Consider the following 24,863-nt stretch of genomic DNA (forward strand, 5'->3'; position numbering starts at 1 on the left):
TGAAAGTCCAAATACACCACATCCACTGGTTCTCCCTTGTCCACTCTGCTAGTTACATCCTCAAAAAATTTTAGAAGATTAGTCAAACATGATTTCCCTTTCATAAATCCATGCTGACTTGATCCGATGCTGTCACCGCTTTTCAAATAGGGGAATTAAGGGTTACGGGGAGTGGGCGGGTAAATGGAGCTGAGTCCACGGCCAGATCAGCCATGATCTTGTTGAATGGTAGAGCAGGCTCGAGGGGCTAGATGGCCTACTCCTGTTCCTAATTCTTATGTTCTTATGTTCTTATGTTCAAATGCACTGCTATTTCGTCATTCATGATTGATTCCAACATTTTCCCTACTACTGATGTCAGGCTAACCGGTCTATAATTACCTGTTTTCTCTCTCCCTCCTTTTTTAAAAAGTGGTGTTATAGTAGCAACCCTCCAGTCCATGGGAACTGATCCAGAGTCGATAGACTGTTGGAAAATGATCACCAATGCATCCACTATTTCTAGGGCCACTTCCTTGAGCACTCTGGGATGCAGACTATCAGGCCCGGGGATTTATTGGCCTTCAATCCCATCAATTTCCCTAACACAATTTCCCGCCTAATAAGGATGTCCTTCAGTTCCTCCTTCTCACTAGACCCACTATCCCCTAGTACCTTCGGAAGGTTATTTGTATCTTCCTTCGTGAAGACAGAACCGAAGTATTTGTTCAATTGGTCTGCCATTTCTTTGTTGCCCATTATAATTTCACCTGAATCCGACTGCAAGGGACCTACGTTTGTCTTCACTAATCTTTTTCTCTTCACATATTTATAGAAGCTTTTGCAGTCAGTTTTTATATTCCCTGCAAGCTTCTGCTCGTACTCTATTTTCCCCCTTTTAATTAAACCCTTAGTCCTCCTCTGTTGAATTCTAAATTTCTCCCAGTCCTCAGGTTTGTTGCTTTTTCTAGCCAATTTATATGCCTCTTCCTTCGTTCTAACACTATCCTTAAATTTCCTTTGTTAGCCATGGTTGAGCCACCTTCCCAGTTTTATTTTTACTCCAGACAGGGATATACATTTGCTGAAGTTCATCCATGTGATCTTTAAATATTTGCCATTGCTTATCCACCATCAACCCTTTTAGTATCGTTTGCCAGTCTATTCTAGCCAATTCGTGCCTCATGCCGTCGAAGTTCCCTTTCCTTAAGTTCAGGACCCGAGTTTCCGAATTAACTTTGTCACTCTCCATCGCAATAAGGAATTCTACCATATTATGATCACTTTTCCCCAAGGGGCCTCGCACAACAAAATTGCTAATTAGTCCCTTCTCATTACACAATACCCAGTCTAAGATGGCTAGCTCCCTGGTTGGTTCCTTGACATATTGGTCTCGAAAACCATACATAATACACTCCAGGAAATCCTCATCCACCGCATTGCTACCAGTTAGGTTAGCCTAATCAATATGTAGATTAAAGTCGCACATGATTACTGCTGTACCTTTATTGCACACACATCCCTTATTTCTTGCTTGATGCTGTCCCCAACCTCACTACTACTATTTGGTGGTCTATATACAACACCCACTAGCATTTTCAGCTCTTTGGTACGAGCAAATAAACATTGCAAAGGAGATGTATTTATGTTAATGTGCCAGAATCTTGGCATGCCATGATACATCACACCCTGGCAAGTTGCACCATGTCATGTCACATCATAGAATTATAGAATCATAGAAATTTACAGCACGGAAGAGGGCATTTCGGCCCATCTTGTCTGTGCCAGCTGACAAAGAACTATCTCGCCTAATCCCATTTTCCAGCTCTTGGTCTGCAGCCTTGTAGGTAATGGCTCTTTAAGTGCACATCCAAATAATTCTTAAATGTGGTGAAAGCTTCTGCCACTACCACTTCTTCAGGCAGTGAGAACCAGATCCTCACCCCACTCTGAGTAAAAAACATTACCCCTGAAATCCGCTCTAAACTTTCACCCAGTTTCTTTAAATCTATGCCCCCTGGTTGTTGATCCCTCTGCTAAGGGAAATAGGTTCTATCCACTCTATCCAGGCCCCTCATAATTTTATGCACTTCAATAAGGTTTCCCCTCGGCCTCCTCTGTTCCAAAAAAAACAAACCCAGTCTATCCAATCTTTCCTCATAGCTAAATTTCTCCAGTCCAGGCAACATCCTTGTCAATCTCCTCTGTATCATCTCTCGTGCAATCACATCTTTCCTGTAATGTGGTGACCAGAACTGCATGCAGTACTCTAGCTCTGGCTTAACTAGTCTTTTATATAGTTCAAGCATAACCTCCCTGCTCTTGTCTTCTGTGTCTCAACTAAAAATTGCAAATATTCCGTATGCCTTCTTAACCACCTTATCTACCCGGCCTGCTACCTTCAGGGATCCGTGGACATAGACTCCAAGGTCCCTTTGTTCCTCTACACTTTTCAGTGTCCTACCATCTAATGTGTAATCCATTGCCTTATTAGCCCTCCCCAAAAGCATTACCTCACATTTCTCTGGATTGAATTTCATTTGCCACTGTTTTGCCCACCTGATTAGTTCATTGATATCTTCCTGCCGTCTACAGCCTTTTTCTTCATTATCAATCACACAGCCATTGTTCTATCATGTGTAAACTTCTTAATCATACCCCCTACATTCAAGTCTAAATCATTTATATATACCTTAAAAAGCAAGGGGCCCAGCACTAAGCCCTGCGGAACCCACTGGAAATAGCTTTCCAGCCCCCAAAACACCCATCAACCATTCCCGTTGCTTCCTGCCTTTGAACCAATTTTGGATCCAACTTGCTACTTTGTCTTGTATCCCATGGGCTTTTACTTTCGTGACCAGTCTGCCATGTGGGATCTTATCAAAAGCCTTGCTAAAATCCATATACACTACATCAAATGCACTACCCTCATCGACCCTCCTTGTTACCTCATCAAAAAATTCAATCACGTTAGTCAGACATGACCTTCCCTTCACAAATCCATGCTAACTGTCCTTGATTAATCTGTGTCTATTTAAATGAAGATTTATCCTGTCCCTCAGTAATTTTTCCAATACCGAGGTTAGACTGATGGCCTATAATTACTCAGTCTATCTCTTTCTCCCTTTTTAAAGAAAGATACAACGTTAGCAGTCCTCCAGTTCTCTGGAACCACACCTGCAGCCAGAGAGGATTGGAAAATGATGGTCACAGCCTATTTCCTCTTTTGCTTCTCTTCACAAACTGGGATACATTTCATCCGGGCCTGGAGATTTATCCACTTTCAAAGCTACAAAACCCTTTAATACTTACTCTCTCACTATGTTTATTTCATCTAATGTTTCACACTCCTCCTCTCTGATTTCAATATCTGCATTGCCCCTCTCTTTTATGAAAACAGGCACAAAGTATTCATTAAGAACCATACCTACATCTTCCACCTCCACACAGCCTCTAATAGGCCCTATTCTTTCTTTAGTTATCCTCTTGCGCTTAGTGTATTTATAAAATATATTTAGGTTTTCCTTGATTTTACTTGCCAAAATTTTTTCATACTCTTTTTGCTTTCTTAATTTTCTTTTTAATTTCACCCCTGCACTTTCAATACTCCTCTAGGGTTTCTGCAGTATTGAGCCCTCGGTATTTGTCATAAGCCTCCCTTTTTTTCTTTTACCTACTCTGTATGCCCATTGACATTCATGGAGCTCTAGATTTGTTAGTCCCACCCTTTTTTCTTTAAGGGAACATACTTGCTCTGAAACCTCAGGGTCTCCTCCTTGAATGCCTCCCACTGCTCTGACACTGATTTACCTTCCAGGAGCTGTTTCTAGTCCACTTTGCCGAATCACATTTCAGCTTAGTAAAATTGGCTTTCCCCCAATTGAGAACTTTTATTCCTGGTCTATCTTTGTCCTTTTCCATAATTACCCTAAATCTAACTGAATTATGATCACCTGCACCAAAATGCTCTCCCACTGATCCCACCTGCCCAGCTTCATTCCCTAAAATTAAAGAAAGAAAGAAAGATTTGCATTTATATAGCACCTTTCATGACCACCGGATGTCTCAAAGCGCTTTACAGCCAATGAAGTATTTTTGGAGTGTAGTCACTGTTGTAATGTGGGAAAAGCTTGCCAACTTGCGCACATCAAACTCCCACAAACAGCAATGTGATAATGACCAGATAATCTGTTTTTGTTATGTTGATTGAGGGATAAATATTGGACAGGACACCGGGATAACTTCCCTGTTCTTCTTTGAAATAGTGCCATAGGATATTTTACGTCCACTTGAGAGGGCAGACAGGGCCTCAGTTTAAAGTCTCATCCGAAAGATGGCACCTCCGACACTCCCTCAGAACTGCACTGGAGTGTCAGCCTAGATTTATCCCCACAACTTTCTGACTCAGAGGTGAGTGGGCTACCCACTGAGCCACAGCTGACACACTAAGCCCAGAATCATAGCATGTTGCACCACAACAAGAACGGCACATTGCTATGCTATGCCAAAGAATATGCTAGCACTTGGTGTGCCCATTACTTTCTATTTAATCTCAAGAGACACTGGGCAGAGGTGAGACAACCACCTCCACCTCCCTAATTGTAAAATGGACAATCAGAGGGACAATGACCTCATTTGGCTTTCATACAGTGTGGGTAATTGTAACTTTTGTTCATAATATAAAACATGGAAATAAAAATCGACAGAAATGTATAATGGGCGGCCAATCCAGTATCGCCCATTTTACACTATTACTAAAAGTTAAACTTACCCCCAGTGACTAGTGGAATACTTCAGAACAACAATTGCAGCTTGCATTTATATAGCACCTTTTATAGAGTGAAAATATCAGACCACTTCAGAGGGGCTGAATACATGTTGAACAATTGTAGAATAAGATTTAAGAGAGGTGGTTGAAGACGTGATTGACGAAGTAGGTTTTGTGGGGGCTTTTGAAGGTGCGAAGAGGTAACAAGGGAGAAGGGTTTAGAGTGAGAGCTTCAGCATGAAAGGTCCAGATGGCTGGATGCTGTACAACCAGTGGTTTAATGGTAACTGGGACTGGAGCAAGTTACAGAGACAGGATGTGGTGAGGCTGAAGAAGGCTTTGTAATCGAGGACAAGTGCTTTGAGTTTAATGCATCAGGGAAAGGAAGCCAATGATGTTAAGTGAAGACAGGACAAATAGAAGAGCAGGATTTAAAGCAGAATACGATGCAGACAGTGGAAGTTTATACAAATGAAGTGTGGGAGGCTCATGAGGAGGAGATGGGAGAAATTAAGGTCAGAAAAGCATCAATGAGGATTGGGGTAAGATAAGAGTGGAGGCAGGAAATGTTGTGCAGAAGGAAATAGGTGATCTTGGCAATGGAAAGAACATCAGCTCAGGGCCAAACAGAACATTGGGGTATACAACCATTGGGATTACTGGAGGTAAAAAGCACTGGGACCCAAAGCAAATAAATAGTTGACCTCCTTCTTCTCTGCGGTTCTGGCAACTGGTAAAATTCCACCTATTTGAAGGTAGACGAAAATAATGACCCTCCTAAAGCAGGGGAAGGATGCTTGTGAAGCCTCCAGCCACTGCCCAATCTTCTTATTTTGCAGTTGTTATAAAGTGCTGGAGATGCTACTACTCCACAGATTAGCTCCCATCATCGAGCCAACCATTCCTAAGCTGCAAGCGGTTTTCCGGAGCGATCGTAATTGCTGCGACCAAGTGGTAACTTTAACAACGCACATTGAAGCAGGCCTGCAGTGCCATCTCAAGACTGCGTAGAACATGTGGACCTGTCAGCGGCGTATGACACAGTATGGACACATGGACTGCTTTTCAAGCTCTCCACCATTTTATCTTACAGTACAATGATCCATCTTCTCAACTCCATGATTATCAACCGACGCTTCTGTGTGTACTCTGGCACCCAAAAGAACAGGTATGGGATATTGAACAATGGACTCCCACAGGTTCTGTCCTGGCACCCATGTTATTCAACATTTACACCAGTGACCTGCCAGAATCAGAGTCCTGCAAGTTCGTATACGCTGATGACATTGCCTTGGCCACGCACAACATGAATCTGTCCATCACCGAAGAGACCCTGACTAATGATTTACAGAGAATAGAGACCGACTTCCGCCGATGGCACTTCGGCCAAACCTGCAAAAGACCGATACCTCAACAATCCACCTCAATGCCCATCAAGTAAACCAAGCTTTAAAAGTCTCCTTTTTTAGCGCAGAGGTAAACCATGTCAAAAAATCCTCCTATTTAGGAGTCACACTTAATCACACCCTGTCAACTCCAGAACCTTAGGAAGAAACTAAAGAGTAGGGCCAACTTGATCCAGAAACTTGCCGGATCCATATGGGGAGCAGACGCTCAAACCCTCTTTATGGCAGCACTGACCTGGTGTACTCTACAGTGCAGAACTGCTCTCTGGCATGGCTATCAAGTTTGCATGTCAAATCCATTGATATCCAGCTGAATTCTACTATGAGAATTATCACGGGTATGCTTTTATGCACCAACAACTTGGCTGCCCTTGCTTGCAAACATCGCACCACCACACCTAGGCCGCGAATATTCAGTCTCCAGAGAATAATACCGCTACACCAGAAAAGACCTACTGATCCAGGCCAACTTGAACAACCTACCATCAACCCGTCTCATATTTAGATGGCCATTTTGGACTGTCACCAAAGCCCTTCAGCGATCTCCCCTCAGCCTCGATAACAATGGCAAAATGCTTGGAAAAACTGTGACATATGGAATAGATTCCTTATAGAGGACCACAGAGTACAACCTGAAGGATCAAACCTTTCTCACAAACAGTGGACAACCATCAACCGCCTCAGAACAGATCATGGTTGATGCTGCCACCTACTCCATAGATGGACAATTAAAGCATCCCCATCATGCGACTGTGGAGCTCCTAATCAGACCCTGGAGCACATCATTGAGCACTGCCCTCAGAGGGAATTCGCAGGGAACCTTCAAGATATCCATGCTGTTACAGCTTTGGCCTGGGTATCTGACATTTGATTTGCTTTGCTACTACCATAAGAAAGAAGACGACTGGAGGTTAACATTTTCTCAACATACGATGGCACACAGAAAGGGACCCAAAAAAGAAGACAAAATCCTGTAAAAGATGTATCATTCTTAACAAAATAATGGATAACATTTTTGGACTTCTTCCTGATGAGAATCAGTAAAGGAATAAACAGAGAATGAAATTCATGGTGTTAGTAACTTTAGTCAGAAGGAAGGAGTGAGTACAAAGCAGGATTTTACGTTTTAATCTCATGGTAATCCATTGGCTAAAAGTATGACAAGAAGAATCATAGAATGGTTACAGCACTGAAGGAGGCCATTTGGCCCATTAAGCCCATGCCGGCTCTCTGCAAGAGCACTTCAACTAGTCCCACTCCCCCGCCCTTTCTCTTGGCCCTGCAAATTCTTTTCCTTCATTTACTTATTCACCAATAACCTGCTCACCAATGCACAGTTTGAGTTCTGCCAGAACCATTCAGTTCCAGACCTCATTACAGCCTTGTTCCAAACATGGACAAAAGAGTTGAATTCCAGAGGTGAGAGTGACTGCCTTTGACATCAAAGCAGCATTTGACCAAGTGTGGCATCAAGGAGCCCTGGTAAAACTGAAGTCAATGAGAATCAGGGGGAAAACTCTCTACTGGCTGGAATCATACCTACAAAGGAAGATCGTTGTAATGGTTGGAGGTCAATGATCACAGCCAAGGCCATCGCTGCAGGAGTTCCTCACGGCAGTATCCTAGGCCCAAACATCTTCAGCTGCTTCAACAATGATGTTCAGAAGTGGTCAGAAGTGGGTAGTTCGCTGATGACTGCACAGTGTTCAGTGCCATTCGTAACTCCTCAGATAATGGAGCAGTCCATGCCCGCATGCAGTAAGACCTTGACGACATTCAGGCTTGGGCTGATAAGTGGCACGTAACATTCACGCCACACAAGCGCGTGCCAGGCAATGACAATCTCCAACAAGCGAGGGTCTAATCACCGCCGTTTGATATTCAATGGCAATACCATTGCTGAATCCCCCTCCATCAACATCCTGGGCGGGTCACCATTGACCAGAAACTTAACTGGACCAGCCACATAAATACCATGGCAACAAGAGCAAGTCAGGCTGGGTATTTTGCAGTGAATGTCTCGCCTCCTGACTCCCCAAAGCCTTTCCACCATCTACAAAGCACAAGTCAGAAGTGTGATGAAATATTCTCCATTTGTCTGGATGAGTGCAGCTCCAACAACACTCAGAAGCTTGGCACCATCCAGGACAAAGCAGCCTACTTAATTGGCATTAAACAGTCACTCCCTCCATCACCGATGTAACGTGGCTACAGTGTGTACCATCTACAAGATGCATTGCAACAACTCGCTAAGGTTCTACGGCAACACCTCCCAAACCCGTGACCTCTACCACCTCGAAGGTCAAGGGCAACAGGCGCATGGGAACATTACCATCTCCGTGTTCCCCTCCAAGTCACACACCACCTGATTTGGAAGTATATCGCTGTTCTTTCATTGTCGCTGGGTCAAAATCCTGTAACTTGTAATATAGAGCTCCCCCTAATGGACTATTGCTTCACCTAGTGGACTACTGTGGTAATGCAACTATTGATGTATATAATAAAAGGATCATGTGACAAGGTCATGTGACAAGTTCCTGTAGAGCCATCTTGTAGTCTGTGTGTTTGTGATGTCGTAAGGAATATATCACATTGACGATGAAGATAGGATAATTGGATTCCCTAACTGAAAATTTTGTTGGTGGATCATCCAACCAAACAGAGAGACTTTGAGAAGTTCTTTGTTTTGCAGCACAGCTACAAATCCAAGGTACATTTCAAGCATACTTGGCTGAACTTGGATTCCAGATGGCTGCGCCTATGGGAATAATAGGGCACTTGGGTAAGTTCAATCGTGACCGAGAGACTTTCAGAGCATATGTGGAGCAGCCAGAAATGGTTTTCACCGCGAAAAGTATCATTGAAGTTCTCGATGATGATAACCGTAACTGGGTAGTGCAAGAAAGAAAACAGGCTATTTTCCTGACTGAACCAGGCCCCGAGGTGTATGAAAAATTGGCTTGTTCCCATCAGGCCAAAGGATATGCCACTGATGGAGATTCTAATCAGGTTAGAACAGCACTACAGTCCTGAGCCCCTGAAATTGCTGAAAGTTATTGTTTTGGAGTACAAGATCAATTACATGAGAAGAGTATCAGTGAATACATTGTAGCTTTAAAAAATTCACTGTAATTTCGGAAACTTTCAGGACCGAGCATTGCGTGACCGCTTTGTTTGTGGGATCAAAGATGAAGCAATCACTAGAAAGTTGTTGATAACCCCTAACTTGACTTTTGATTTAGCTTGTCAGACAGCTATGCCAATGGAAATGGCAGACCAATACTCCTGAGAATTTTGTACCATTTCCAGTCATCAGACAACCGAGATGAATCGCCTGCAGGTCAAAAGTAAAAGGCAGTTGGGCCCCAAGGTCTCAGCAACTGGCCAAGGTAACAGTGTATTGAAGTCATGCTATCGGTACCTGGGACAAAACATTATTCAAAGTTGTATATATGTGAAGGCATAGGGCTAGACTTTCCACTAAGATTGCTATCGCCCATTTTTATGACCGCTAGTTTCAGCTACTTATTTTGGCCGATAGCCTTAGCGATGTGAAATGGGCCTTTGCAATGTATTCCGTCGTGCAAGGCTGGCGTCCATAGCAACAGCCGTTCTGCGTATGTGCTTTTTTTTAGCAAATAACTTTTCCCACGATTTGGGAGGTCAGGGGTCATCTGCACATGCTCAGAAGACAAAGGGAAGGAGAGAGTGTGTTTGTTGTGGAGAGAGAGAAGAGCTTTTATGAAGGAGTGAAGGATTGCTGATTTTTCAAGTGCTGTAGTTGTGCAGGAGTTAGATATAAAGTAAAAAGATTGCTGTAAATCTTTAAAAAGGTAAAAATTATGGAAATGTCACACGAGGATGAGAGAGAGTCTGCAGGAGGTTGCAGGGAGGAGGGCAAAACCCTTCTCTGACGAAGCAAATGACACATTGGTCAATGAAATCGAGACACGGTGGGGGCAATTAACCTAGGGTGAGCGTGGGAAACCTCCACCCCGGATGTATCAGAAAAATGGGGCAAGATCACCCTCAGTGTCCCACGATAGGCGTGAGTCCGACCAGTGCCGCAAGAGGTGGAACAGCCTGGTTGCTTCCGCAAGAGTAAGTATTAAATAGATTTTAAATTATAATGATCCACTGAATATGTAAATCTGCCAGATTTAATGAAGCTGGGTAATCTTGCGTAGCTTCCCTGCTAAGATTTGGACTGGGGTCGGAACCTGTAAGTCTAATTTGGGCACCATCTCCTTTTGGATAAAATTGGTGGATGGGGCACGACTGAGCACTGAGGGGTCCGGTCACCTTTACCCAGAGTGTGTCAGTCTCTCTGGCTGCTGTCAGTCACACAGTGACCCAGCCTGGACTGGGGGAGAGCTGCCCTGACTCACTGTCTGCCCTGGGATACTTTGGGATATTAGCTCCGGCCACACAGAGATCTCTGAGCATAGCCCATGGACACGGTGCTCCCTCCCATTACACTTCCGTCATTGGCGAGCTCACCAGCGGTCCTGATTCCCGCCCCCCCCCCCCCACCCCGGGAACCTCCATCGGATCAAATAAACCACTTACCTCCCCACGGGCGGCAAATGCAACGGCCCGTGGATGGGGCCCTTCCTGGAGATTGTACGTGAGATGTTTGGTGTCAAGCATTAGTTCCCAACATGATATTATTAAATATTTTCTCTAAACGTAGATGTTATAACCATGCATCCATTGTGAATACAAACCGTATTAGCATTTAACATTAGAATCTGTTGTCTTTCCGTAATAGTACCTAGTCAATTAGCTTATGCCATGCTCTTGTCACGTTTGCAGAGGAAGATATCATAGTATCGGGCGGAGCAGAGGCCCACTGGAGGAGGCCCTGCTGATATACAGACCCTGACTGACTTGGAGGAAAGTGCTGCAGCACTAGTGGGCAGCCACAGACGCTCTGCCACCAGTGGTGGTGCAGATCCAGTTGTTGCACCACATGAGTAATGTGTAAAGCAGTGGTAAACCAGCGGTAATTTAAAGTAATATAATGGGATTTCATTATAATATATTAATGATGTCATGTTATGCATGCAGCTTCTGTACTACTCTCAGGTTAACAACATAAGAACAGAAGAAATAGGAGCAGGAGCAGGCCATTTGACCCCTGGAGCCTACTCCACCATTCAATAAGATGATGGCTGATCTGATCATGGACTCAGCTCCACCTGCTTGCCCTCTCCCCATAACCCTTTACTCCCTTATTGCTCAAACATCTGCCCATCTCCGCCTTAAATATATTCAATGACCCAACCTCACTGGGGCAGAGATTTCCATAGATGTACAACCATTTGATGTAATCATATGTAACGTCTCTCGTTCACATTTATTGCAGTAGTGTTGCTCCTTGTATACCAGCGTAGCGCAATCATTCTCATGTCCACCTTTCTATTCTAATAACCTCAATTATGTTTTGTAGGTCATGAGACTCCCGGGGCGCAAAGGGAGGCCCTCCACGAACGCGTGTGCCGTTGCAGGTGGTCATCACCATGGGTCCAGAGGAGACTACTGAGGAGGAGGAAGATGACCAATTGTCATCTGTTGTACCTGTGGCCACGTCCTCATCGGCGGATGAAGTAGCGGGGCCAAGCGGCTTGCAGCAGGTGACTCCAAGGCATGCAGTGCCCAACGGAGGTTGAGTGGGTGAGGTAGGCACGCACTGCGATGGGAAGATCCTAACGAGGACATGGTAGCACTGTCAAGGGCGAGGGTCGACATAGGTCGAGAGCTCCTCCAGGCGATTGACTGGAAACATTGCCACAATGTCTATATGAATAATGGAGGGCATAGAGTGGATAGTTGTGGCAATGGGCCAAACGACGGATGCTGTCCATGCCTTGCTGCATGTGATAGTGCCGGGAGACAGCATTGCACCCCAAGGTGCCATCCCACCAAGCACCAGGACAGATACAAGTCAGGAGGAAGAACTTCCTTCTTACTCGGAAGACGTTTCTTCCGAAACGTCTTCTCCTCCAGCCACTGAGGAGATTCTGCCAATGTCACCCCTCCCCCACCAACAGCAGCATGCCTTGAGGTCCCCTGCTGCAAGACATTTTGGCCCCATTAGTCGGGGATTGAAACGGGGGTTTATCAGAAGGGGGGGTCAAGGTTCAGGAGGGAAGTGTGGCTGCAGGTAGGGAGCGGGGGGTGTTGTATATAGTTGTTACTTCTTGTTAAAAATATATTTTTGTTAAATGTTCACTGTTATATTATTGTTATGTTAAAAATATTGTTGAATGTTCGGGGTTGAGCGGAGGGTGAGCGGGGGCGGGGGGGGGTTGTTATATATGTTTGTTGTGAAAATTCTCAGATTTGTGTTTAACTATTAAATATTTTTATTTAACCTTTACAATTGTCCTGAAGTGTCTTCTAATAACGTAAGGTAAAACATCAATACAATGGTTGAAAACAATGGCCATGGCCAGGCCAGGCAAAGATGAAACATAAGGCAACTATAACTGTCACCAATGTATTTCACGCAAGGCGTTCATTTATGAGCTGCTGACGCAAGAGTTTTCCAGCTGCGCAACTATCCACGGAGCTTTTCCAGTCTTGTGGGGTGAGGGGGGGGCCGTGTGTGGGCATGGGTTCATCGGCAGGCTAATTGTCCTCCCCGAGGTCCTTGTCATCCTCCTCCTTGTCCTCCTCTTCTGCCTCCCCTCTCTTCTGAGGTGGACCGATAATCCCATCTGACAATTGCTGTCCTTTCCTCATAGCTAGGTTATGCAATATGCAGCACACCACAATAAACTCAGCGACCTGCTCAGGGTGGTATTGTAGGTTGCCTCCTGAGTGGTCCAGGCATCTGAAGTGCTGCTTAAGTACTCCAATTGTCTTTTCGACGACATTGCTTGTAGCTATATGGTTTTCATTGTATCGCTTCTCGGCTTCCATCTGGGGCTTACGCAGGGGGGTCATGAGCCAGCTGACAAGGCCAATCCTTTATCCTCCAGTATTCAACCATGACCTTGTGGCTGACTCTTAAACAGGTCAGAAACAGTGCTCTCACGCAAGATGTGTGCATCATGGATGCTCTCTGAAAATTTGCGTTTACTGCGATGATTATTTGCTTGTAGTTGATAATGAGCTGCACATTCAGGGAGTGGTATCCCTTTCGGTTCTGAAATACCTCTGCATCCTATAAAAGTGCTCGCAGGGCGATGTATGTACAGTCTATTGCTCCCTGCACCTTGGGGAAGCTTGTTTTCACGAGAAACCCAAAGCCCTCTCAGTCTGTGCCTCCCTGGTCATAGGGAAGTTTATAAAGTCCATCCTATGTGCGTAAAGGGCTTCGAATGGAGCAATGTGTGGTATGTTGAGAGATACCACAAATGTCGCCAGCTGATGCCTTAAAGGAGCCTGATGCGTAGAAGAAAAGTGCCGCAGTAACCTTAACCTCAACGGACAGTGCGGCCCTGATGGTGCTGGTAGGCTGCAGATCTGCCTTCATTAGCTGGCATATCTCACTGATGACCTCCTTTTGGAAGCACAGCCTCCTAACACTCGTGTTATTGGACAAGTACAGGTATGATCACTTTTCCCTGTAAATGCGTTGGGTGTAATGTCTCCTCCTCCGCAGCAGTCTGCCATCTCTTTGATTGGGCACATAATGCTTTTCAATATACCTTCTCCGATCTCCAGTCTGCAGGATGTGATTAGTGGCCAATACTGGTTGAGAAATTACAGGCCCCATCATTATAAATCGCTATAAATGCCCTTAATTTGTTCTCAACAGAAACAAACATGATTAGATGATTGGCAAGAGTCAAAAAGGTCCTGAAAATCAATCACAAATTGGTTCTCCTCATAAGCACTTGAAGCAGCCTTTCAGTACAGATCCTCTGATTTTCAAAATGGCATCCGTAATGCCGAGTACTGTCGAGTTATGCCAACTTAAGGTCAGGTGAGTGCAGCTTTTTTCAGCGACTTTTTCAACCAGCGATCATTTCGGCGAAATATGGGCAAAATGTCGAAAGTTGTGGTCAGCGATCATCTGGGCGAATTGTGCGCAAGTTTCCATTTTCAGCACTATTCTCGGCCTTGCACACGGAAGACGTCATATTTTTTTTAAACTTAGGCCGGATGATGCAGCACATTCATGTGTGCCGAAAGTTGGGCCGACAATAAGTGGACGATAACCGGGCGCTCGTTTCCACCTTTTAGCAAAAATGGTCGATAGCCTGCATCTCAGCATTTATATGGGCGCTAGTTGGGTGATAAATGGGTGATGATATGCTGAAGGTCTAGTCCATGGTGTTTCTACTGCAAGAAAACTGGGCATCTTGCAAAGGCATGCCGACTGAAGAGTAAACAAAGGTTCAATTATACTTGTAGAAATCGCCAAATGCTACATATAGCATTGAAGAGAAGCAACAGGATGAGGAGATTCTGGAGATACGCGTCATTAGGAGCACGAGGGTATCTAACAGCGATTCTTGAAGTATCGTCATCCAAGTAGACGTTGCAAGAACCAGGTTACCCATGGAAATCGACACTGGTGCATCCATAAGCGTAGTACCGGAATCATTATATCTCGGCAACTTACGAGATTTTTCGATGGAAAGGCGAAGATATAACTGCGAGGCTAAACAAGGGCTGATCACACTGCTGGGCATGTATTATAGATCCAAAATAGTGGGAGGGAGATAGAGGAGCAAATATGTAGGCCAATTTCTGTGACGTCCAAAAACCATAGGGCGGTAATAGTAGGGGATTTTAACTATCCTAATATTGATTGGGACAAATATAGTGTGAAGGGTATAGAGGGTGTGGAAATCTTAATATGCATTTAAGAGAACTTTTTTAGTCAGTATGTAACAAACCCAACATGAGAGGGGGTGATTTTGGATTTAGTTTTGGGTAATGAAGCTGGGCAGGTGGAAAGGATATCAGTGGGAGAGCACTTGGGTGCCAGTGACCATAATTCAGTCAGGTTAAAGTTAGTTATGGATAAGGACAAGGATAGACCAGGAATAAAAGTCCCAAATTGGGGAATAGTTGAGGTGTGATTTGGACACAGTGGACTGGAAACAGCTACCTGTATGTAAATCAGTGTCGGAACACTGGGAGATATTCAAGAAGGAGATCCGGAGGGCTCAGGCCAAACATGTTCCCTTAAAAAATAACATTTCTAGAGCCCACTGGATGTCTAGGGACTTACAGGGGAGGATAAAGAAAAAAAGGGAAACTTATGACATATACCAACAGCTAAATACAGTAGAATCTTTGGAGGAATATAGAAAGCTCAGAGATAAAATTAAAAAGGATATTAGGAATGTTAACTGAGAGCATGAAAAGTTCTTGGCAAGCAAAATTAAGGAAAACCCAAAGATGTTCTATAAATATATTAAGAGCAAGAGGATAAATAAAGAAAGGGTAGGGCCGATTAGAGACCATGAGGGTACTCTTTGTGTGGAGGCGGAAGATGTTGGTATGGTTCTTAATGAATACCTTGCGCCTGTTTTCACAAAGGAAAGGGGCAATGCATATACTGCTATCGAGGAGGAGTATGAAATTCTGCATGAAATAAACATAATGAGAGAGGAGGTATTAGGGGGTTTAGCAGCTTTGAAAGTAGATAAGCCCCAGGCCCGGATGAAATGCATCCTAGGCTTTTAGGCGAAGTAAAAGAGGAAATAGCAGAGGCCTTGACCATCATTTTGCAATCCTCTTTGGATTTGGGCATGGTGCCGGAGGACAGCTAATATGGTACCCTTGTTTAAGAAGGGAGAAAGGGATAGGCCAAGTATTTACAGGCCTGTCAGCCTAACATCAGTGGTGGGAAAATTATTGGAAAAAATTCTGAAAGACAGGATAAATCTACCTTTAGAAATGCAAGGATTAATTGGGGATAGTCAGCACTGATTTATTAAGGGAAGATCATGTTTGACTAACCTGATTGAATTTTTTGAGGGGGTGACCAGGATGGTTGATTAGGGTAGTGCATACAATGTAGTGTATATGATCTTTAGCAAATCTTTTGTTAAGGTCCCACATGGTAGACTGGTCACGAAAGTTAAAGCCCATTGGATCCAGGGCAAAGTGGCAACTTGGATCCAAAATTGGCTTAGAGGTAGAAAGCAAAGGGTAATGGATGATGGATGTTTTTGTGACTGGAGGGATGTTTCCAATGGGGTTCCCTAGGGCTCAGTACTGGGTCTGAGGCATAGAATACATGAGCAGGGAGATTATGCTTAAATTGTATAATACACTGCTTAGGACACAGCTGGAGTACTGCATGCAGTTCTGGTCATCGTATTATAGGATTATGTGATTGCACTCGAGAGGGTGCAGAGGAGACTTACTAGGATGCTGCCTGGAATGGAGAATCTTATCTATGAGGACAGATTGGATAGGCTGGGTTTGTTCTCATTGGTACAGAGGAGGCTGAGAGGAGACCTCATTGAGGTGTATAAGTTTTTGAGGGGTTTGGATATGGTGGACAACAAGGGCCGATTTCCCTTGGTGAAGGGATCAATTACGAGGGGGCATAGTTTTAAGGTGGTTGGTGGAAGGTTCAGAGGGGATTCGAGGTGAGGCTTCTTCGCACAGCGAATTGTGGGGGTCTGGAACACACTGCCAGGAAGGGTGGTGGATGCAGAAACCCTCACCACATTTACAAGATGCTTGGATGGGCACTTGAAGTGCCGTAACCTGCAGGGTTACAAATCTAGAGCTGGTAAGTGGGATTAGACTGGATACCCTCTTGTTTACTGGTGCAGATATGATGGTAAGTACTGCAGGGAATCAAATACAGCCAGGGTGATCTCCTGGACGAGTTTCGATCGGCTGGATGGGTCGGAGAGGAATTTTCCCATTTTTTTTCCCCAATTGACCTGGGTTTTTAAATCTGGTTTTTTGCCTCTTCCAGGAGATCGCATAGCTCCGGTTGGGATGGAGTGTAGAATGTTGCGATGCATGGGGTATCGCAGTTGTGTGGGGTGGACTGGTTGGGCCGGATGCTCTTCACCTTTCCACCATGGTTCATTGTTCATAGGTTTATATATAGCTAGTGACCGAAGGCCGTGTACGTCTTTGGCAGCCGACACTGACGTGATGGGCTGAAATGGCCTCCTGCATTGTAGATTTCTATGTTTCTATGAGGCTACTCGGTAGGTTGTATCACCGTACTGATGAAATATAAGGATCAGTTTCAGAGCTTGCCTCTCTTAGCAGTGGCAGGAGACAAGCCTGTCTTAATGAGTAGAAATTGGTTTGGATCACTGAAGGATGATGCCAAACAGTTTCTGAATGTGTTCTGCGAAACAGTCCAATCCAAGGCTTCAAGGTGAGTGTCAGAGTGCAGAAGGATGCTAGACCAGTTTACTGAAAGCCACATCCTGTACCATACACACTCAAGTAGAAAGTTGAGCAAGAACTCAAAAGACTGAGGACATTATCTCTAAGGTAGAAGAGATTGGTAGAGCAATCAAACATTACACAGTTATGTCTATGCTTACCTAGCAGATGGCTGGCCAAACCAGGTATCATAGAAAGATATTTATCCATACTTTATTCATAGAAATGCATTATCAGTGGATAAAGATTGCATCATGCAGGGTGCAAGACTAGTTATTCCAAATAAGTTCAGGTCCAAATGTTAGAAGGTCTTCATGACAAACACCTGGGAATGTGTTTGACCAAGAGTTTTGCACGGAGTTACTTAAGGTGGCCAAGTCTGGATAAAGATACCGAGTGCATCGTTAGTCAGTGTATAACATGTCAATCGGTAAGTAAGAAACCACCATCATGGAAATAGCCTCTTAGGTTGTGGCAAAAGTTACATATAGATTTTTCTGAGCTAGAGGACAACAATTGTTCATTGTGATTGATAGCCATTCAAGATGAGTAGAGGTGTTCCCGATGTGGAAAATAACAAGTAAAACATTAGGTAAGTTGCGAAGATTGTTTTCTTCATATGGCCTACCAGAAAAAATTGTGTCTGATAATGGGCTGCATTTTTGTTCAGAAGAATTTGCACAGTTCATGAGCAGAAATGGTGTGAAACATACCAAGGTTCCACTGTACCACCCTGCTTCAAATGGTGCAGCAGAGCTCAAATTACAAATTTTAAACATGCCCTCATCAAGCAAATGTTGGATCCACATCCAAGGAAATGGCAGTTGTCGTTGGACCACAAACTAGCAAATTTTCTGATTACTTATCGTAATACTCCTCATGAATCTACTGGTAGAACACCAGCAGAGTTGTTTCTCAAACGACAGCCACAAAATAGGTTCTCGTTGTTAAAGCCAAACTGGCACTGTCAGTAGAAAAGAAGCAATTAAGATAGAAAGAGAATCATGATAGAGGCAGACTAAGAGAGAGAAGTGTGAAATTGAATCAGAAGGTTGGAGTGAAGAACTATCACCATAAATGGTTAAAGTGGTTACCAGGAAGAGTAGTGAAGATATGTAGTCCTTGCACACATTTGGTCAAGATGTTTGATCATGGAAAGTTTAGGTTTGTTCACATTGATCATATTTTACCTACAGGTATGGAAGGATTTGAAAGTTGGGATAATTTGATTACTTCTGATGAATCAGTTAGTCTTGTTACAAGTGGAGTACCAATAGCAAATCTTACATCAGATACACTAGAAAAAAGTCCAAGAGAAACTCATAATTTAAGTGTGAGTCCGAGTCAGGCAGACAAACAATATGCAGTTGTAGAGAGTCAAAATATAGATCAAGGGTTGCCCTTGGAGAAAAACTCTCCTCAGGCTCAGCCGAGAATGAATCTGAGTTCCACACCATGTTTGGAAGGTTCTGTTCAAGAGCGAAGGTATTCTCTTTGAGACAGAAAACCAGTGGTTGAGTTTGATTAGTAAGTTTGATTTTGTTGCGTATAACCATGCAAGTTATGTATGATGATTATTATTTTAAGATTACTTTTTCATTAAGGAGGGAGCAGTATAATATAGAGCTCATCCTAGTGGACTGCAGCTTCACCTAGTTGACTACTGCGGTAATGCAACTATAGCTGTAGCTAATAAAATGATCATGTGACAAGGATTGTGATGTTGTAAAGAATATATCACAGAACTCCCTTCCCTGACAGCACTGTGGGTGTACCTTCACCACAGGGACTGCAGTGGTTCAAGAAGGTGGCTCACCACCATCTTCTTTTCAAGAGCATTACACTTTCCTTCAGCCACTGAGCCAATTTTGGATCCAATTTTCCACTCTCCCTTGGATCCCATGGGCTTATACTTTTCTGATCAGCCTATCATGTGGGACCTTGTCAAAAGCCTTGCTAAAATCTATGGGACCGAAATTGGTGAAGACCCCCGCCCGCCCATGTGCTGCCCAAAGGACCGATCATGGCTGGTGAGGTATCTGAAATATAGAAACATAGACATAGAAACATAGAAAATAGGTGGAGGAGTAGCCCATTCGGCCCTTCAAGTCTGCACCACCATTCGATAAGATCATGGCTGATCATTCCCTCAGTACCCCTTTCCTGCTTTCTCTCCATACCCCTCAATCCCCCTAGCAGTAAGGGCCATATCTAACTCCCTTTTCAACATATCCAATGAACTGGCATCAACAACTCTCTGCGACAGGGAATTCCACAGGTTAACAACTCTCTGAGTGAAGAAGTTTCTCCCCATCTCAGTCCAAAATGGCCTACCCCTTATCCTAAGACTGTGTCCCCTGGTTCTGGACTTCCCCAACATCGGGAACAATCTACCTATATCTAACCTGTCCCGTCCCGTCAGAATCTTGCAAGTTTCTATGAGATCCCCTCTCATCCTTCTAAACTCCAAAGTATAAAGGCCCATTTGATCCAGTCTCTCCGCATATGTCAGTCCAGCCATCCCGGGAATCAGTCTGGTGAACATTCGCTGCACTTCCTCAATAGCAAGAACGTCCTTCCTCAGATGAGGAGACCAAAACTGAACACAATATTCCAGGTGAGGCCTCACCAAGGCCATGTACAACTGCAGTAAGACCTCTCTGCTCCTATACTCAAATCCCCGAGCTATGAACGCCAACATACCATTTGCCTTCTTCACCGCCTGCTATACCTGTATGGCACCTTTCAATGACTGATGAACCATGACAGCCAGATCTCGTTGCACCTCCCCTTTTCCTAGTCTGCCACCATTCAGATAATATTCTGTCTTTGTGCTTTTGCCCCCAAAGTGGATAACCTCACATTTATCCACATTATACTGCATCTGCCATGCATTTGCCCACTCACCTAACCTGTCTAAGTCACCCTGCAGCCTCTTAGCGTCCCCCTCACAGCTCACATTGCCACCCAGTTTAGTGTCAACTGCAAACTTGGAGATATTACACTCAATTCCTTCATCCAAATCATTGATGTATATTGTAAAGAGCTGGGGTCCCAGCACTGAGCCCTGCGGCACTTCAGTAGTCACTGCCTGCCATTCTGAAAAGGACCTGTTTATCCCAACTCTCTGCTTCCTGTCTGTCAACCAGTTAACTATCCATGTCAGTATATTACCCCCAATACCATGTGCTTTGATTTTGCACACCAATCTCTTGTGTGGGACCTTGTCAAAAGCCTTTTGAAAGTCCAAATACACTACATCCACTGGTTCTCCCTTGTCCACTCCAGTAGTTAGATCTTCAAAAAATTCCAGAAGATTTGTCAAGCGTGATTTCCCCTTCATAAATCCATGCTGACTTGGACCGATCCTGTCACTGCTTTCCAAATGCGCTGCTATTTCATCCTTAATAATTGATTCCAACATTTTCCCCACCACTGATGTCAGGCTAACCAGTCTATAATTACCCGTTTTCTCTCTCCCTCCCTTTTTAAAAAATGGTATTACATTAGCTACCCTCCAGTCCATAGGAACTGATCCCGAGTCGATAGACTGTTGGAAAATAATCACCAATGAATCCACTATTTCTAGGGCCACTTCCTTAAGTACTCTGGGATGCAGACTATCAGGCACCGGGGATTTATCGGCCTTCAACCCCATCAATTTCTCTTCACATATCTGTAGAAGCTTTTACAGTCAGTTTTTATGTTCCCGGCAAGCTTCTTCTCGTACTCTATTTTGCCCCTCTTAATTAAACCCTTTGTCGGTCCTCTGCTGAATTCTAAATTTCTCCCCGTCCTCAGGTTTGCTGCTTTTTCTGGCCAATTTTCTGCCTCTTCCTTGGATTTAACACTATCCTTAATTTCCCTTGTTAGCCACGGTTGAGCCATCTTCCCCATTTTATTTTCATTCCAGACAGGGATGTACAATTGCTGAAGTTCATCCATGTGATCTTTAAATGTTCGCCATTGCCTATCCACCGTCAACCCTTTAAGTATCATTTGCCAGTCTATTCTCGCCAATTCACGCCTCAAACCATCGAAGTTACCTTTCCTTAAGTTCAGGACCCTAGTTTCTGAAATAACTATGTCACTCTCCATCTTAATAAAGAATTCTACCATATTATGGCCACTCTTCCCCAAGGGGCCTCGCACAACAAGATTGATAATTAGTCCCTTCTCATTACACATCACCCAGTCTAGGATGGCCAGCTCTCTAGTTGGTTCCTCGACATATTGGTCAAAAAAACCATCCCTAATACACTCCAGGAAATGCTCCTCCACCGCTTTGCTACCAATTTGGTTAGCCCAATCTATATGTAAATTAAAGTCTCGCATGATAACTGCTGTATCTTTATTGCACACAATCCTTATTTCTTGTTTGATGCTGTCCCCATCCTCATTACTACTGTTTGGTGGTCTGTACACAACTCCCACCAGCGTTTTCTGCCCTTTGGTATTCTGTAGCTCCACCCATACCGATTTCACACCATTCAAGCCAATGTCGTTCATTACTAGTGCATTAATTTCCTCTTTAACCAGTAACGCCATCCCGCCTCCTTTTCCTTTCTGTCTATCCTTCCTAAATGTTGAATACTCCTGGATGTTGACTTCCCAGCCTTGGTCATCCTGGAGCCATGTCTCTGTGATGCCAATTACATCATATCCATTAACTGCTATCTCTGCAGTTAATTCGTCCACGTTATTCCGAATACTCCTCGCATTGCGGCACAGAGCCTTCAGGCTTGTCTTTTTAACACACTTTGCCCTTTTAGAATTTTGCTGTAATGTGGCCCTTTCTATTTTTTGCCTTGGGTTTCTCTGCCCTCCACTTTTACTATTCTCCTTTCTATCTTTTGCTTCTGTCTCCCTTTTATTTCCCTCTGCCTCCCTGCATAGGTTCCCATCTCCCTGCCATATTAGTTTAACTCTTCCCCAACAGCTCTAGCAAACACTCCCCCAAGAACACTGGTTCCGGTCATCCCCAGGTGCAGACCATCCAGTTTGTATTGGTCCCACCTACCCCAGCTCCAAAACACGGATCTCGAGCTGCCGTAGCTGGTGACACTTTCTGCATACGTGGTCATCTCGGCCATGAGAAGCGTCCAGGACTTCTCACATGGCACAGGATGTGCATTCCACAGGACTGAGCTGCTCTGCTATGCCTCTATTTAATAGACTAAGAACTAACCTTGCAAAAATAAACTTAAAACTAAAAAAAACACTGACCAGCTACTCACCAATCAGCTCCTTCCCTTGTGCCAAAGTCACTTTTTCTTTTCTGATGTCACACTTTCGAATTCTGCCTCTGTTGAGTTGCTGCTGATCTCACTCTGCTCCCGCTCAGATCTCGCCCAGGTCCACTACCTCCTCCGCTCTCGGGCCTGCACTCTGTGCCTATCCCTTTTATTCCATGGGCTTCAACTTTGCTGGCAATCCTATTATGTGGCACTTTATCAAACACCTTTTGAAAGTCTATGTACTCCACATCAACTGCATTGCCCTCATCAACCTTCTCTGTTACTTCATCAAAAAACTCACTCAAGTTAGTTAAACACGATTTGCCTTTAACAAATCCATACTGGTTTTCCTTAATTAATCCACACTATCCAAGTGACTGTTAACTTTCTAAAAGCTTCCCCACTTCCATGGTTAAACTGACTAGACTGTACTTGCTGGGTTTATCCTTACATCCTTTTTTGAACAAAGGTGTGTAACATTTGCAAATCTCGAGTCCTCTGGCACCTCTCCTGTATCCAGGGAGAATTGGAAGATTATGGCCATTACTTCCGCAATCTTCATCTTTACATCCCTCAGCATCCTAGGATGCATCCCATCTGGTCCTGGTGATGTATCTACTTTAAGTACAGCCAGTCTTTCTAGTACCTCCTTTTTATCAATTTTTATGTCATCCACCTTTTTCAGTATAACTTTGGCAGCATCTTCTTCCTTGCTAATCACAGATGCAAAGTACTTATTTAATACCTAAGCCATGCCCTCTGCCTCCATGCGAAGCTCTCCTTTTTGGTCCCTAATCGGCCAAACCCCTCCTCTCACTACCTGTTTACTATTTATCTGCCTGTCGAAGACTTTTAAAGTTGGAATTTTACTCCCAATGCCATCTTTGGTTTTACTTTTTGAATGGAATTGTCCTTCCAATCATCTCACTCTCTACTTCTACTCAGGCAGATGCTATCAGAACAGTAAAAATAAATACTTGCATTCATATAGTGCCTTTCACGACCACCGGATGTCCCAAAGCACTTTACAGCCAATTAAGTATTCACTGTTGTAATATAGGAGACACAGCAGCCAAATTGTGCACAGCAAGCTCCCACAAACATCAATGTGATAATGACCATATAATATGTTTTAGATGTTAAATATTAGATAGATTAAATATTTGCCAGATCACCAGGGATAACTCCCTTGCTCTTTTTCGAAATAGACTTCTACCTGAGAAAGCAGGCAGGGTCTCATCTGAATGACAGCATCTCTAAAAGTGCAGCACTCCGTGAGTACAGCCCAGGTTTTTAGGCTGAAGTCTCTGGAGTGGGATCTGAACTCACAACTTTCAGTAACTCAGAAGTTGACAGTGCTATCAACTGAGCCACAGCTGGCATTAGTGCCAAGTGTGATTGCTATAAACAGATCACTGAACCTGTCTATTGTCTGGTAATTGCTGATAAGAATCTTAGATCAATGTAAAAATAATTAGACTATTGCATACATTCCATTCACAAATTGTTGTTGCAAAGTGCATTTTATTCAAATGATAAAGGTTACCAGTGCAACTGATATCTACGCTACAGAAGGGATTGTTCAAACTAAAATCTAGGCTTCATCAGATAAAAGAATTAAACTACCCATCGATGTAGCCAGAAAACTTTGCTCTCTTTAATATCTGAATGTTTTAAGTGTTAGAAACAAAGAATGTTTGGAAACTTACCATTTGTGCTGAGGAACTGACATATAAGAAGACAGAATATAACATCCATTTTCAGAGGAGTCAAACGCACAACTGATAACAATCTCTGTTCTGATCAAAAAGGAAGTAACTGGGTGTCAGGTGACAGAAAACCAAATGACTAACCAAACTTGCATTATTCCTCTACAGTCAGCACCTACTTTAAAAAAAATTCTGCAAAAGCCTCCTGGGTTTCACATAGATAAGGGGGTGATGAAAAGTTGTATCTGAAATGTTCACTTGTCTCTCTCTTTCAAATCTTGCTGGAGTCTTTGTGCATCGCCAACATTTTCTGTTTTCATTTACAGGGCTAGAAATTTGGTTGTTTAGCGCCACCATTAGCACCAGAGAGGGATGCTAAGGGGCCGCTATACAACTACTGCCCAAGCGCCACACTGTCAGCTCCTGCCTCGAA

General features: G+C 43.8%; 1 protein-coding gene across 1 annotated transcript in view; it reads right to left on the reverse strand.

The window, feature by feature from the left end:
- Positions 1 to 24,490, reverse strand: part of LOC139245599 (nectin-1-like) — a 225,676-nt gene extending 201,186 nt beyond the window's left edge. The window contains exon 1 of the mRNA XM_070871195.1: positions 24,431 to 24,490. Within this exon, the coding sequence (XP_070727296.1) occupies positions 24,431 to 24,479 (49 nt within the window). The 5' untranslated portion in view covers positions 24,480 to 24,490. The remainder of the gene's footprint in view (positions 1 to 24,430) is intronic.
- Positions 24,491 to 24,863: the final 373 nt, after the last annotated feature.

This window comes from Pristiophorus japonicus, unplaced genomic scaffold (genome assembly GCF_044704955.1).
Source record: "Pristiophorus japonicus isolate sPriJap1 unplaced genomic scaffold, sPriJap1.hap1 HAP1_SCAFFOLD_224, whole genome shotgun sequence".
Taxonomy (NCBI): domain Eukaryota; kingdom Metazoa; phylum Chordata; class Chondrichthyes; family Pristiophoridae; genus Pristiophorus; species Pristiophorus japonicus.